General features: G+C 50.3%; 1 protein-coding gene across 1 annotated transcript in view; it reads left to right on the top strand.

The window, feature by feature from the left end:
* Positions 1 to 9,906, top strand: part of LOC141050181 (UDP-GlcNAc:betaGal beta-1,3-N-acetylglucosaminyltransferase 7-like) — a gene marked incomplete at its 5' end in the record, with an annotated part of 58,709 nt that extends 48,803 nt beyond the window's left edge. The window contains one exon of the mRNA XM_073547012.1: positions 9,107 to 9,906. Within this exon, the coding sequence (XP_073403113.1) occupies positions 9,107 to 9,579 (473 nt within the window). The remainder of the gene's footprint in view (positions 1 to 9,106) is intronic.
* Between the last annotated feature and the right edge of the window lie 3,655 nt (positions 9,907 to 13,561).

The following is a 13,561-nucleotide window of genomic DNA, read 5'->3' as shown; positions in this document are numbered from 1 at the left end:
CCCTATGTGTCATCAGGGGAAGGTGGGACAAAATCCTTGGAAACCCATGCGTGGTTCATTTTAATGAAGGTTAGATCATCCACATTTTGGGTTGACAGACGGGTCCTTTTTTCTGTCAGGATTGATCCAGCTGCACTGAAGACTCTTTCCGATAGCACACTTGCAGCTGGGCAAGCGAGCTCCTGTAAGGCATATTGGGCCAATTCAGGCCAGGTGTCCAGTTTAGCGGCCCAATAGTCAAAGGGGAATGACCTGTGTGGGAGAACATCGATATGGCAGGAAAAGTAGTTTGTAACCATAGTTGACAACTGCTGTCTCCTGTCACTTTCCATCGATGCAGTATTACCAGTTGTGTGAGCGGTACTTGAAAAATCAGTCCACAACATTGTCATGAAACCCCTGTCTCCAACGCCACTTCTGCTGTGTGCACCACGAACACCTCTGCCAAGCTGCCCCCTGCCCGTACGGCTCGTGTGAGAACCATCACCGCTGCTGTGTGCTGGGAATGCCTCAAGCAACCGATTTACCAGAGTTGCTTGTTTATTAGCCAATATTAGGTCAAGGTTCTCCTGTGGCATGATGTTTTGTAATTTGCCTTTATAGCGTGGATCCAGGATGCTGGCCAACCAGTAGTCGTCATCGTTCATCATTTTGGCAATGCGGGGGTCCCTTTTTAGGATCCGCAAGGCATAATCTGACATGTGGGCCAATGTTCCCGGTGTCAATGATGCACTGCGAGTGCTGGGTGGAGGAGCACTTTCTGGCAAATCCACATCCCTCCAGTCACGCACAAACCCTGTACCAGACCTTGCCACGCCAACATTTTCACTTGCCCCACGAGATGCATCCTCCTCCCCTAAGTAATCATCCCCATCATCCTCCTCCTCCTCCTCTTCTTCCTCCACCTCGTCCAGGAGAGGTCCCTGAGCAGACAATGGCTGAATGTCATCAAGGATTCCCTCCTCCTCTTCCTCCTCATCAACATTGGCTGCAGACGCCTGCTCCTTAAGGTGCGTCAAAGTTTGCATGAGCAGACGCATAAGTGGGATGCTCATGCTTAGGATGGCGTCGTCTGCGCTTACCAGCCGTGTGCATTCCTCAAAACACTGAAGGACTTTACAAAGGTCTTTCAGCTTCGACCACTGCACGCCTGTCAACTCCATGTCTGCTCTCAAAGTGCCTGGCCGTGTATCCTCCCACAAATGCATTATGGCCTGCCTCTGCTCGCACAGCCGCTCCACCATGTGCAGGGTGGAGTTCCACCTTGTTGCAATGTCGATAATGAGGCGGTGGTTGGGAAGGTGGAGCAATCGCTGCAGCTTCTGCATACGAACGGAGTGTACAGGCGACCGGCAGATGTGCGCGCACAGTCTTCGCACCTTCTGGAGCAGGGCTGTTAACTCCGGATAATTTTTGAGGAAGCACTGCACCACCAGGTTCAAGGTGTGAGCCAAGCAAGGTATATGGCTGAGTTTTGAAAGGGCTATGGCTGCCACATTACGGCCGTTATCACTAACTACCTTGCCTGCCTCAAGATGTACACTGCCCAGCCATGACTCAGTTTGTCGCTTCAAGTACTCGGCCAGCACCTCGGCGGTGTGTCTGTCGCCCAAACACATCATCTGCAACACAGCCTGCTGACGCTTTCCACTAGCTGCTCGATAGGGGGACACATCGTGTGCAACAGTGGCAGCTGCAGATGGAGTGCTCGTACGACTGCACTCTGTGGACGAGCTTTCGCTTCTGGAGGAGGAGGAGGAGGAGGGTCGAACGCCTACAGCCAACTGTTTCCTATACCGTGGGCTAGGCAGCACTGTCCCACCACCGCTGTCCCCTGTGGACCCTGCATCCACCACATTAACCCAGTGCGCAGTGATGGACACGTAACGGCCCTGGCCATGCCAACTGGACCATGCATCAGTTGTGAGATGCACCTTTCCGCTCACTGACTGCTTGAGTGCATGGACAATGCGGTCTTTCACATGATGGTGGAGGGCTGGGATGGCTTTGCGAGAGAAGAAGTGGTGACTGGGTAGGTCATAGCGTGGTACTGCATATGCCATGAGTTCGCGGAAAGCTGTGCTTTCCACCAACCGAAAGGGCATCATCTCAAACGAGATTAGTTTGGCAATGTGGGCGTTCAAACCCAGTGTACGCGGATGAGAGATTGAGTACTTTCTTGACCTACTCATAGTGTCTGGGAGGGTGAGCTGGACTTGAGAGCTGCATATGGTGGAAGTAGCGGTGGACAGGGCGGACTGAGAGAGGGTTGATGATGGTGATGGAGTTGGTGTTCTTTCTGATGGCCTAGAATCAGTCTTTCGTTGATATAACAGTGGGATTCCCTGACTGCTGTGGTCTTGCAACGACACCTCAACATTTGCTGCTGTGCTAACCGGTGGGCTTACAGTGGGGGTAACAATGTAGCGTTGCTGACTACCTTCGTTGTGATCAGTTGCACATGTGGCACTTGAGGTTTGGTGTTGTGTCCACGCTTGCAAGTGCATGCTGGTTAAATGTCTAAGCATGCAACTGGTATTCAAATTTTTCAGATTTTTCCCTCGGCTAAAGGTCTTTGCGCACTTCTTACAGATAGCCTTGGCCTGATCATGAGGATTTTGTTCAAAAAAGTGCCACACTGCACTCTTCCTACTTTGGCAGACATTTTGCGGCCTAGCACGCTGTGATCTTTTGACCCTCTGGACAAGCTGTCCAGCAACTCTTTTGATGTTTGGAACCTGTCTTTGGAGTGCTCCGGGCCTGCCAGATAACAGCTGTTGCGATGTCGATGTCTGCTGTGGATGCTCCTCATCTGAGCTATTGGAAGCAGCACCCTCTTCCCCCAATGGATGCCAATCTGGGTCAACAACTGGGTCATCCATCACCTCCTCTTCTATGTCATGTGCACCTTTCTCTGTGTCACCGTGTATGGTGGTATAGTGTGCGGGAAGGGGCACCTGAGTCTCATCAGGGTCAAAATCTGGCTCTGTACACTGCGAGGACAATGTAGTGCTCTGAGTGAATGTACCAGCAGAATCATCCATCAGCGGCTGTGCATCAGTGCACTCCATGTCAGATTCATCTTGGCCTGGGTAATTCACCATTTCACTTGATAATCCAGGCATGGTATGTGAAAACAGCTCCATGGAGTAATCAGTAGTATGGCCTGCGTCATCCTTCAATCTTGGTTGGGGTGAAGGACACAAGGAAAGGTGTGGTTCATGAACATGAGCCTCCAATGACGACTCAGTGCTTTTACTTTTTACAACTGAAGAAGAGGAGGCGATAGAGCTGGAGGCTGAGTCAGCAATGTAAGACAAAACTTTTTCCTGATGCTCTGCCTTTAAAAGCGGTTTGCCAACTCCTAGAAAACTAAGCGTTCGAGGCCTTATGTAGCCAGACGATGACGCAGGGTCAGCACCTCCTGCATTCGGTCCTATTTTGCTCTTGCCACTACCATCAGATCCACCACCAACACCATCATTACCAGCTGCCAACCCCCGCCCAATTCCACGGCCTCTTCCACCAGCCTTCCTCATTTTTGGTAGAAATGTAGACAAAATCCAACAAACTATATAGTAATGTAAAACAAGGTACAAGGTGTCTATAGGACAGGGGAGATTTAGAATTTCTGCACACACTTGTGGACAGTGGACACTTGTGGATTGTGTGAGGCCCACTGATATCTGAGCGCTATGTGACAGGCTCGATGGCACAGCTGCCTGTGACCAAAGTGACGAGAGGATAATGGAGATTTTGAATCTCTGCGCACACTTTTGGACACTGGACACTTGTGGATTGTGTGAGGCCCACTGATATCTGAGCGCTATGTGACACGCTCGATGGCACAGCTGCCTGTGACCAAAGTGACGAGAGGATAATGGAGATTTTGAATCTCTGCGCACACTTTTGGACACTGGACACTTGTGGATTGTGTGAGGCCCACTGATATCTGAGCGCTATGTGACAGGCTCGATGGCACAGCTGCCTGTGACCAAAGTGACGAGAGGATAATGGAGATTTTGAATCTCTGCGCACACTTTTGGACACTGGACACTTGTGGATTGTGTGAGGCCCACTGATATCTGAGCGCTATGTGACAGGCTCGATGGCACAGCTGCCTGTGACCAAAGTGACGAGAGGATAATGGAGATTTTGAATCTCTGCGCACACTTTTGGACACTGGACACTTGTGGATTGTGTGAGGCCCACTGATATCTGAGCGCTATGTGACACGCTCGATGGCACAGCTGCCTGTGACCAAAGTGACGAGAGGATAATGGAGATTTTGAATCTCTGCGCACACTTTTGGACACTGGACACTTGTGGATTGTGTGAGGCCCACTGATATCTGAGCGCTATGTGACAGGCTCGATGGCACAGCTGCCTGTGACCAAAGTGACGAGAGGATAATGGAGATTTTGAATATCTGCACACACTTTTGGACACTGGACACTTGTGGATTGTGTGAGGCCCACTGATATCTGAGCGCTATGTGACACGCTCGATGGCACAGCTGCCTGTGACCAAAGTGACGAGAGGATAATGGAGATTTTGAATCTCTGCGCACACTTTTGGACACTGGACACTTGTGGATTGTGTGAGGCCCACTGATATCTGAGCGCTATGTGACACGCTCGATGGCACAGCTGCCTGTGACCAAAGTGACGAGAGGATAATGGAGATTTTGAATCTCTGCGCACACTTTTGGACACTGGACACTTGTGGATTGTGTGAGGCCCACTGATATCTGAGCGCTATGTGACACGCTCGATGGCACAGCTGCCTGTGACCAAAGTGACGAGAGGATAATGGAGATTTTGAATCTCTGCGCACACTTTTGGACACTGGACACTTGTGGATTGTGTGAGGCCCACTGATATCTGAGCGCTATGTGACAGGCTCGATGGCACAGCTGCCTGTGACCAAAGTGACGAGAGGATAATGGAGATTTTGAATCTCTGCGCACACTTTTGGACACTGGACACTTGTGGATTGTGTGAGGCCCACTGATATCTGAGCGCTATGTGACAGGCTCGATGGCACAGCTGCCTGTGACCAAAGTGACGAGAGGATAATGGAGATTTTGAATCTCTGCGCACACTTTTGGACACTGGACACTTGTGGATTGTGTGAGGCCCACTGATATCTGAGCGCTATGTGACACGCTCGATGGCACAGCTGCCTGTGACCAAAGTGACGAGAGGATAATGGAGATTTTGAATCTCTGCGCACACTTTTGGACACTGGACACTTGTGGATTGTGTGAGGCCCACTGATATCTGAGCGCTATGTGACAGGCTCGATGGCACAGCTGTGACAAAAGTGACTAGAGGATAAGGGAGATTGGATTGCTTTTAAAAAAGCAGTTTGCGGAGCAGTGGGTAAACAGCAATGCCAGCTTGTCAGGAAGCCTTAAAAGGCAGCCCAACAACCAACACCACTGATACACCACAATATAGCCTCCCCTTGCACTGCACACACAGTGACTTGTGTGTTGTGCAGGCCAAATCGCTAGCAGCAGAAGCAGTTTTTTTGTCTTCTTCCCTGCCTAACGCTCTCCCTACAGAATCAGCAGCAACCTCTCCCTATACTAAGATCGGCAGAAGTAAGATGGCGGTCGGCGTGCACGCCCTTTTATACCCCCTGTGACGCCCACCAAAGCCCACCATAATCCGAAACCGTCTTGAAGCTCTTAGGGAATACCGATCTCTAAAACGCAGGGCTTTCCTATGTCCTTAGTGATAAGGCATCACGTGGCCTAGCCCAAGATGGTCTGCACTTGGTTGTCCTCATCGAGATGGCTCATGTCAAGCCAAACAAAGTGTCCCGGTGTCACCAACAACAGATCCAGAGTCGCACGGCCCAATCTAGACTTTCTCCAAGGATCCGCAGCTTCACTTGCACCTGGACTATCCTTCGATTCCTTCCAATCGCCCACCAACTGCCAAAACCTCCAGCGCTCCAACTCGGCCTATCGCTGCTGCCCTCTACTGGCCAGATGATATATTACATCACAAATCTCCAACAATACAGTGAAATTTGATAAACCCTTACACTCAGTGCTGTCTTTCTGTGTCTTCCTCTACTTGCTTTCTCTTACTGTGCTCCTCCCTACTACATAGAATATAAGAGGAGGTGTAAGCTGACACCTCACTGTGTTGGAAGTCCTCCTGTCTAGAGCAAGATGGAGTTGAGCTTTTTTTTTTTCCAGAAAGAATCAGGGGATGCGGCTCACAGGTTGAGTGAGCAGACACACACGCACGCTTGTGCCTAATAGAATTGGTCGCTCTTACCTTTCACACCGCAGCGATGATGACGACTTCCGCCTGCGTCCATGCATTGCTAGTCGGCGCCAGCGGGACGCCAACGAGGAAAAAATGACACAGGACATTCGAGCACGATCAGCGATATCCAGCAGTGGCAGCAGTCGCAGGTGCGTGTCACACAAAGCGAGATCGCTAGCGATCTCACTATGTGTAAAAGGCCCTTAACTCACCTGTATTGTGATGCCTGTAGCTGCTCCTCTCCTGTGAGGTGTGATGATAGGTGGGATAGATGATGTTGCTACACTTTACTGCTTTTACAAGTTTGCATTGGTCTGGAGTGAAGACAACACTTTGGGATACGTTTTGTAAAGAACTCACAGCAGTAAGTTGTACCAAACACAGATGTATATTACACTGCAGATCTCTTCACAGGGGGGAATCCATCACTGCTCACATAACATTTATTTAACTGAAGCAGTGGGATGTCTACAGTATACATAACATAGGAGACACTTAGACTGCCATATATATCACACAGGAGACACTGAGACTATCATATACATCACACAGGAGACACAGACTACTTTATATACATGGAATAAAAGTACTAGGAGACAAGAAGGAGCACAATATGGTCTTATCCGATGATACCAGTACAATGATTAATATGAGACCATTCATCTGATGTAGTTGCAAATAGCAACAAGAGATAAGGACATGTTTCAGCTGCTGCAGGACATCAGTCACAATGTGCCATGGGTGAATGAAAAGTAAATAAAGAGGTGTCATCAACTGCGCTGCTGATAAGTATTCAATAGCAGGATAAAATCAACGGATTTTATTAAAAGGTTTTGCAGGTCAACGCGTTTCAATGTCCTACTCTTACTCCGGCTGAGAAAGAGTGATTGGTACAGATAGTCCTCGGTACAGTATAATGCAGGTCTCATATAGTACATATAGTATAATGCACTCCCCATGGTCCTTGATATTGTATACTGCAGCCCCCCTCAGAACATAATGTATCCCCCTGAGAACATAATGCAGCCCCCCTCAGAGTATACTGCAGCCTCCTCATAGAGTATAATGTAATCCCCTCATACAGCATAATTCAGCCCCCCTCAGAATATAATGCATCTCTCTCAGAGTATAATGTAGCCCCTACACACAGTAAAATGAAGCCCTCCCAGAGTATAAAGCAGCCTCCTCACAGTATAATGCAGCACTCTCAGAGTATAATGCCCCCTCACATTCAGTATAAAGCAGCCCCCTCACAGTATAATGCAGCCCCACATGAAGTATAATGTAGCCCCCTCCATAAACACAAACAGTATAATGCAGCCTCCCCCACACAGTATAATGCAGCCCCCTAACAGTAGAATGCAGTGCCCTCACAGTATAATGCAGCACCCTCAGAGTATAATGCAGCCCCTCACACACACAGTATAATGCAGTTCCCCCAGAGTATAATGCAGCCCCCTCAGAGTATAATGCAGCCCCCCCACACACAGTATAATGCAGCCACCCAGAGTATAATGCAGTGCCCTCAGAGTATAATGCAGCCCCCTCCACACACATAAAGTACAATGCAGCCCCCCACACAAACACACAGTCTAATGCAGCCGCCCCCACACAGTATAGTGCAGTCCCCCCACACACAGTATCGTGCAGCAGACAGACACACACCCTATAATGCATACACACGCACTCACACTATAATGCATACACACACCTACTCACACTCTAATGCATGCACACACAATACTTACCTCTCCTCCTCATTCCCTCGCTGCTCTGACTTCTGCAGAGCATCTCATCAGCTCCACTGCTGGCACACGCTGATGAGTCAGAGGCAGATGGGGAGTGATGGGAGATGGCGCGTCACATGACGCTTTCTCCTTTATCACTGCTTTCAACTGTATCGGCATCTATGATGCCAATAAGTTGCATGTGCGATGTGGGGGGAGGGGAGATGCGACATAGGGGCCTCTCTTATTCAGGGGCCCCATAGCGGCTGGCTGGGTGCCCCTGGAGGAGACTGGTCTGCCTGCCCCTAACGCCGACCCTTCCAGTCAATCTGTATAACGGTTGTTGGTGGCAGCTAGTAGCGGTTCAGATTGTTTTGTTATTGTGGAGTTGGCAGTGATCGTATCATGGTATTTATACACATATATTCCATACATTGGAGTTCGAGGTGTATATACCAAACAATCACTGTGAGTTCCCCAATATCTGGCCTAGTAGTGAAAGCAGCCGCGCCTACATCCATCACTCGTCAGACAATTGCGTAATTGTCTTGATGATTGGAGGCAGTGGAGTTGCATTTTCTTGACAACTGGTGGCAGTGGTGGGACATGGATGATCTTTTTGCTGTCATCTGTCACATCGTGGTAACAGTGGTGGGATCTGCGTAACCCCTCGGCTGTTATCCTTGACATGAGTTATAAATGGCCCCCAGACCTAAGGTTCCGCACCCTTTTAGTCTATAGTTTTGCTGATAAGGGCTTTCTGATTTGCCCTTGTGAAGGGTGTTCTTGTTCTTAATCTTTTTTATTGACGGTTTTAGTCACTTTTAGCCTTAAGCAGAGTAGTGCAAGGTCCCCTCAAATACAGTCAGACCAGCCATGGTAGACTGCAGGGAGCCTTCCTTCTCTACTCAGGATACATATTTGACATTTTCTACAGGACCAACCATAAAGACTTATAATAATTCCACTAATACTTCTCCCTGAAGGGTCTGGAGATCTGAGCTGTCGAGCCTGTTTATGACCACATAAAATTCTCATTCTCTGCATGATGCCATCTATATGGATTACTTATTGGTGTTTCTTTCCATGCAGGTGATGATGACGAGTTCGTTAACCCCCATGCACTTGCGGCCTACATTACCTCCTCAGACCCAACTCATCGACTTAAGATCCATGGACAACTGCAGGTTCACCCACCTCCCGATCGCCGTGGAAAGTATGCGGTGCCACTATCCGTCTATCCTCATGGGTATTACCCTCAATTTGTGTCTGGCGGGGGCTTCCTTATACCTGCAGAGTTGGTTCCATCTCTCCATTGGGCTGCATCCATTATTCCCGTTTTCCCTTTGGATGATGTCTACTTGGGATTCCTGGCTTTGGCTACCAAAGTTGAGTTTCACCATGATCCACGATTCTTCTCGTTTGGTCTGAAAAATGATGACTATTGTCACTACATGGATGTCCTGGTGGTCCATGGTCTGTCACCAGAACGAATGGTGGAAGTGTGGGAAATCCTTCCATACCTAAAACCGTGCCCACCAGAGAAGGAAAAGGAGGAGGAATAGAAGAGACAGGGACTATCAACCTCCTCCACTCCTCTGACCATGTCTTCTGCAAACAAGCCATGCCGAAGTGAAAAGGAACAGCATCACCCTGCAGGAAGCGAGGCCAGCTCACAGCTCCCTTCTATCTGTATTACCCTGCAGGGGAAAGGGCAGGAACACATGTACCACCTTATTGAAGGCCACATTCTATGTGTTTTGTCACCTACATGCTATGGTGGGTGTGGAGGTTTCTCTATAACCCTGAAAGGTGAGGGCTGGCCACCATCCAACATCATCAGAGTTACCAAGCGTGGGGAATGTGCAATTTTATTACATACTGTACACACTATGTTTACAGTGTCAGACTGAGGTGTCAAGGACCCGCCGGTAACCAACTCCAGGGCCCGCCGGTAACGAACTCCAGGGCCCACCGGTAACCATCTTCAGGACCCTCCAGTAACTAGCTCTGTGGCCCACCAGTAACCAGCTCCATTGCCCACCAGTAACCAGCTCCAGGGCCCACCGGTAACCAGCTCCAGGTCCCACTGGTAACCAGCTCCATTGCCCACCAGTAACCAGATCCAGGGCCCACCAGTAACCAGCTCCATTGCCCACCAGTAACCAGCTCCGTGGCCCATCAATAACCAGCTCCATTGCCCACCAGTAACCAGCTCTAGCGTCCACCAGTAACCAGCACCAGGACCCACCAGTAACCAGCTCCAGTTCCCACCAGTAACCAGCTCTAGTGCCCGCCAGTAACCAGCTCCAGGACCCACCAGTAACCATCTTCAGGGCCCACCAGTAACCAACTCCATTGCCCACCAGTAACCAGCTCCGTGGCCCACCAGTAACCAGCTCCAGGACCCACCAGTAACCAGCTTCAGGGCCCAGCAGTAACCAGCTCCATTACCTACCAGTAACCAGCTCCATGGCCCACCAGTAACCAGCTCCATGGCCCACCAATAACCAGCTCCATTGCCCACCAGTAACCAACTCTAGCGTCTACCTGAGCCCTGTATTGTTCAACATCTTTATCAACGATTTAGATGAAGGAATTGAGGGTAAACTGATTAAATTTGCTGATGACACAAAGCTAGGAGGGATAGCTAATACTAGAGAAGAGAGAGAGAGGATTCAAAACGATATAAATAAACTGGAGAAGTGGGCAGCAACTAACAGAATGGTTTTTAGCAGGGAAAAATGCAAAGTACTACATCTGGGCAATAAAAATGAAAAAAGCATATACAGAATGGGAGGAATAGGGCTAAGCAACAGCACATGTGAAAAAGACTTGGGTATACTAATAGATCACAGACTGAATATGAGTCAACAGTGTGATGCAGCAGCAAAAAAGGCAAATGCAATTCTAGGATGTATTAACAGAAGCGTACAGTCTAGATCAAGTGAAGTCATTATTTCCCTCTACTCCTCTTTGGTCAGACCTCATCTGGAATATTGTGTCCAGTTTTGGGCACCACATTTTAAAAAAGACATCAACAAACTGGAGCAAGTTCAGAAAAGAGCGACCAGAATGGTGACCGGTCTGCAAACCCTGTCTTATGAGGAAAGGTTGCAGGATTTGGGAATGTTTAGTTTGCAAAAGAGAAGACTGAGAGGAGACTTAATAGCTGTCTACAAATATCTAAAGGGCTGTCACATTGTAGAAGGATCAACTTTATTCTCATTTGCACAAGGAAAGACTAGAAGCAATGGGATGAAACTGAATGGGAGGAGACACAGATTATATATTAGAAAAAACTTTTTGACAGTTAGAGTGATCAATGAGTGGAACAAGCTGCCACGAGAAGTGGTAAGTTCTCCTTCAATCGATGTCTTCAAACAGAGGCTGGACAGACATCTGACTGGGATGATTTAGCGAATCCTGCTTTGAGCAGGGGGTTGGACCAGATGGCCCAGGAGGTCCCTTCCAACTCTACGATTCTATGATTCTATGATTCTACCAGTAACCAAAACCAGGGCCCACCAGTAACCAGCTCCATGGCCCACAAGCAACCAGCTCTAGGGACCACCGGTAGCCAGCTCCAGGGCCCAGCAGTAACCAGCTCCATTTCCGACCAGTAACCAGCTCCATGACACACCAGTAACCAGCTCCATGGCCCACCAATAACCACCTCCATTGCCCACCAGTAACCAGCTCTAGCGTCAACCAGTAACCAGCACCAGGACCCACCAGTAACCAGTTCCAGGGCCCACCAGTAACCAGCTCTAGCGCCCGCCAGTAACCAGCTCCAGGACCCACCAGTAACCAGCTTCAGGGCCCACCAGTAACCAGCTCCATTGACCACCAGTAACCAGCTCCGTGGCCCACCAGTAACCAGCTCCCGGACCCACCAATAACCAGCTTCAGGGCCCACCAGTAACCAGCTCCATTACCTACCAGTAACCAGCTCCATGGCCCACCAGTAACCAGCTCCGTGGCCCACCAATAACCAGCTCCATTGCCCACCAGTAACCAGCTCTAGAGTCCACCAGTACCCAGCACCAGGACCCACCAGTAACCAGCTCCAGGGCCCACCAGTGACCAGCTCCAAGACCCACCAGTAACCAGTTCCAGGTCCCATCAGTATCCAGCTCCAAGACCCACCAGTATCCAGCTCCATGGCCCACAAGTAACCAGCTGCATGGCCCACCACTAACCAGCTCCAGGGCCCACCAGAACCAGTTCCAGGATCCACCAGTAACCAGCTCCAGGGCCCACCAGTAACCAGCTCCAGGGCCCACCAGTAACCTGCTCCATTGCCCATCAGTAACCAGCTCTATTGCCCACCAGTAACCAGCTCTAGCGCCCACTAGTAACCAACTCCAGGACCCACCAGTAAGCAGCTCTATGGCCCACCAATAGCCAGCTCCATTGCCCACCAGTAACCAGCTCTAGTGCCCACCAGTAACCAGCACCAGAACCCACCTGTAACCAGCTTCAGGGCCCACCAGTAACCAGCTCTAGCACCCACCAGTAACCAGCTCCAGGGCCCACCTGTAACCAGCTCCAGGACCCACAAGTAACCAGCTCCATTGTCTATCAGTAACCAGCTCCAGGGCTCAAAAGTAACCAGCTCCAGGGCCCACCAGTAACCAACTCCAGGACCCACCAGTAACCAGCTCCTGGACCCACCAGTAACCAGTTCCAGGACCCACCGGTAACCAGCTCCATTGTCTATCAGTAACCAGCTCCAGGGCTCACCAGTAACCAACTCCAGGGCCCACCAGTAACCAGCTTCAGGACCCGCCAGTAACCAACTCCATTGCCCACCAGTAACCAGCTCCATGGTCCACCATTAACCAGCTCCTGGACCCACCAGTAACCAGCTTCAGGGCCCACCAGTAGCCAGCTCCATTACCTACCAGTAACCAGCTCCATGGCCCACCAGTAACCAGCTCTGTGGCCCACCAATAACCAGCTCCATTGCCCACCAGTAACCAGCTCCATTGCCCACCAGTAACCAGCTCTAGCGTCCACTAGTAACCAGCACCAGGGCCCACCAGTAACCAGTTCCAGGACCCACCGGTAACCAGCTCCATTGTCTATCAGTAACCAGCTCCAGGGCTCACCAGTAACCAACTCCAGGGCCCACCAGTAACCAGCTTCAGGACCCGCCAGTAACCAGCTCCATTGCCCACCAGTAACCAGCTCCATGGTCCACCATTAACCAGCTCCAGGACCCACCAGTAACCAGCTTCAGGGCCCACCAGTAGCCAGCTCCATTACCTACCAGTAACCAGCTCCATGGCCCACCAGTAACCAGCTCTGTGGCCCACCAATAACCAGCTCCATTGCCCACCAGTAACCAGCTCAATGGCCCACAAGCAACCAGCTCTAGGGCCCACCGGTAGCCAACTCCAGGGCCCACCAGTAACCAGCTCCATTGCCCACCAGTAACCAGCTCTGTGGCCCACCAGTAACCAGCTCCATGGCCCACCAATAACCAGCTCCATTGCCCACCAGTAACCAGTTCTAGCGTCAACCGGTAACCAGCACCCGGAC

This window comes from Dendrobates tinctorius, unplaced genomic scaffold (assembly GCF_039654945.1).
Source record: "Dendrobates tinctorius isolate UK_male_01 unplaced genomic scaffold, ASM3965494v1 ptg000151l, whole genome shotgun sequence".
In the NCBI taxonomy this organism is placed as follows: domain Eukaryota; kingdom Metazoa; phylum Chordata; class Amphibia; order Anura; family Dendrobatidae; genus Dendrobates; species Dendrobates tinctorius.
The sequence above is the reverse complement of the archived record's forward strand: the minus strand, read 5'-3'. Positions and strand labels throughout refer to the sequence as shown.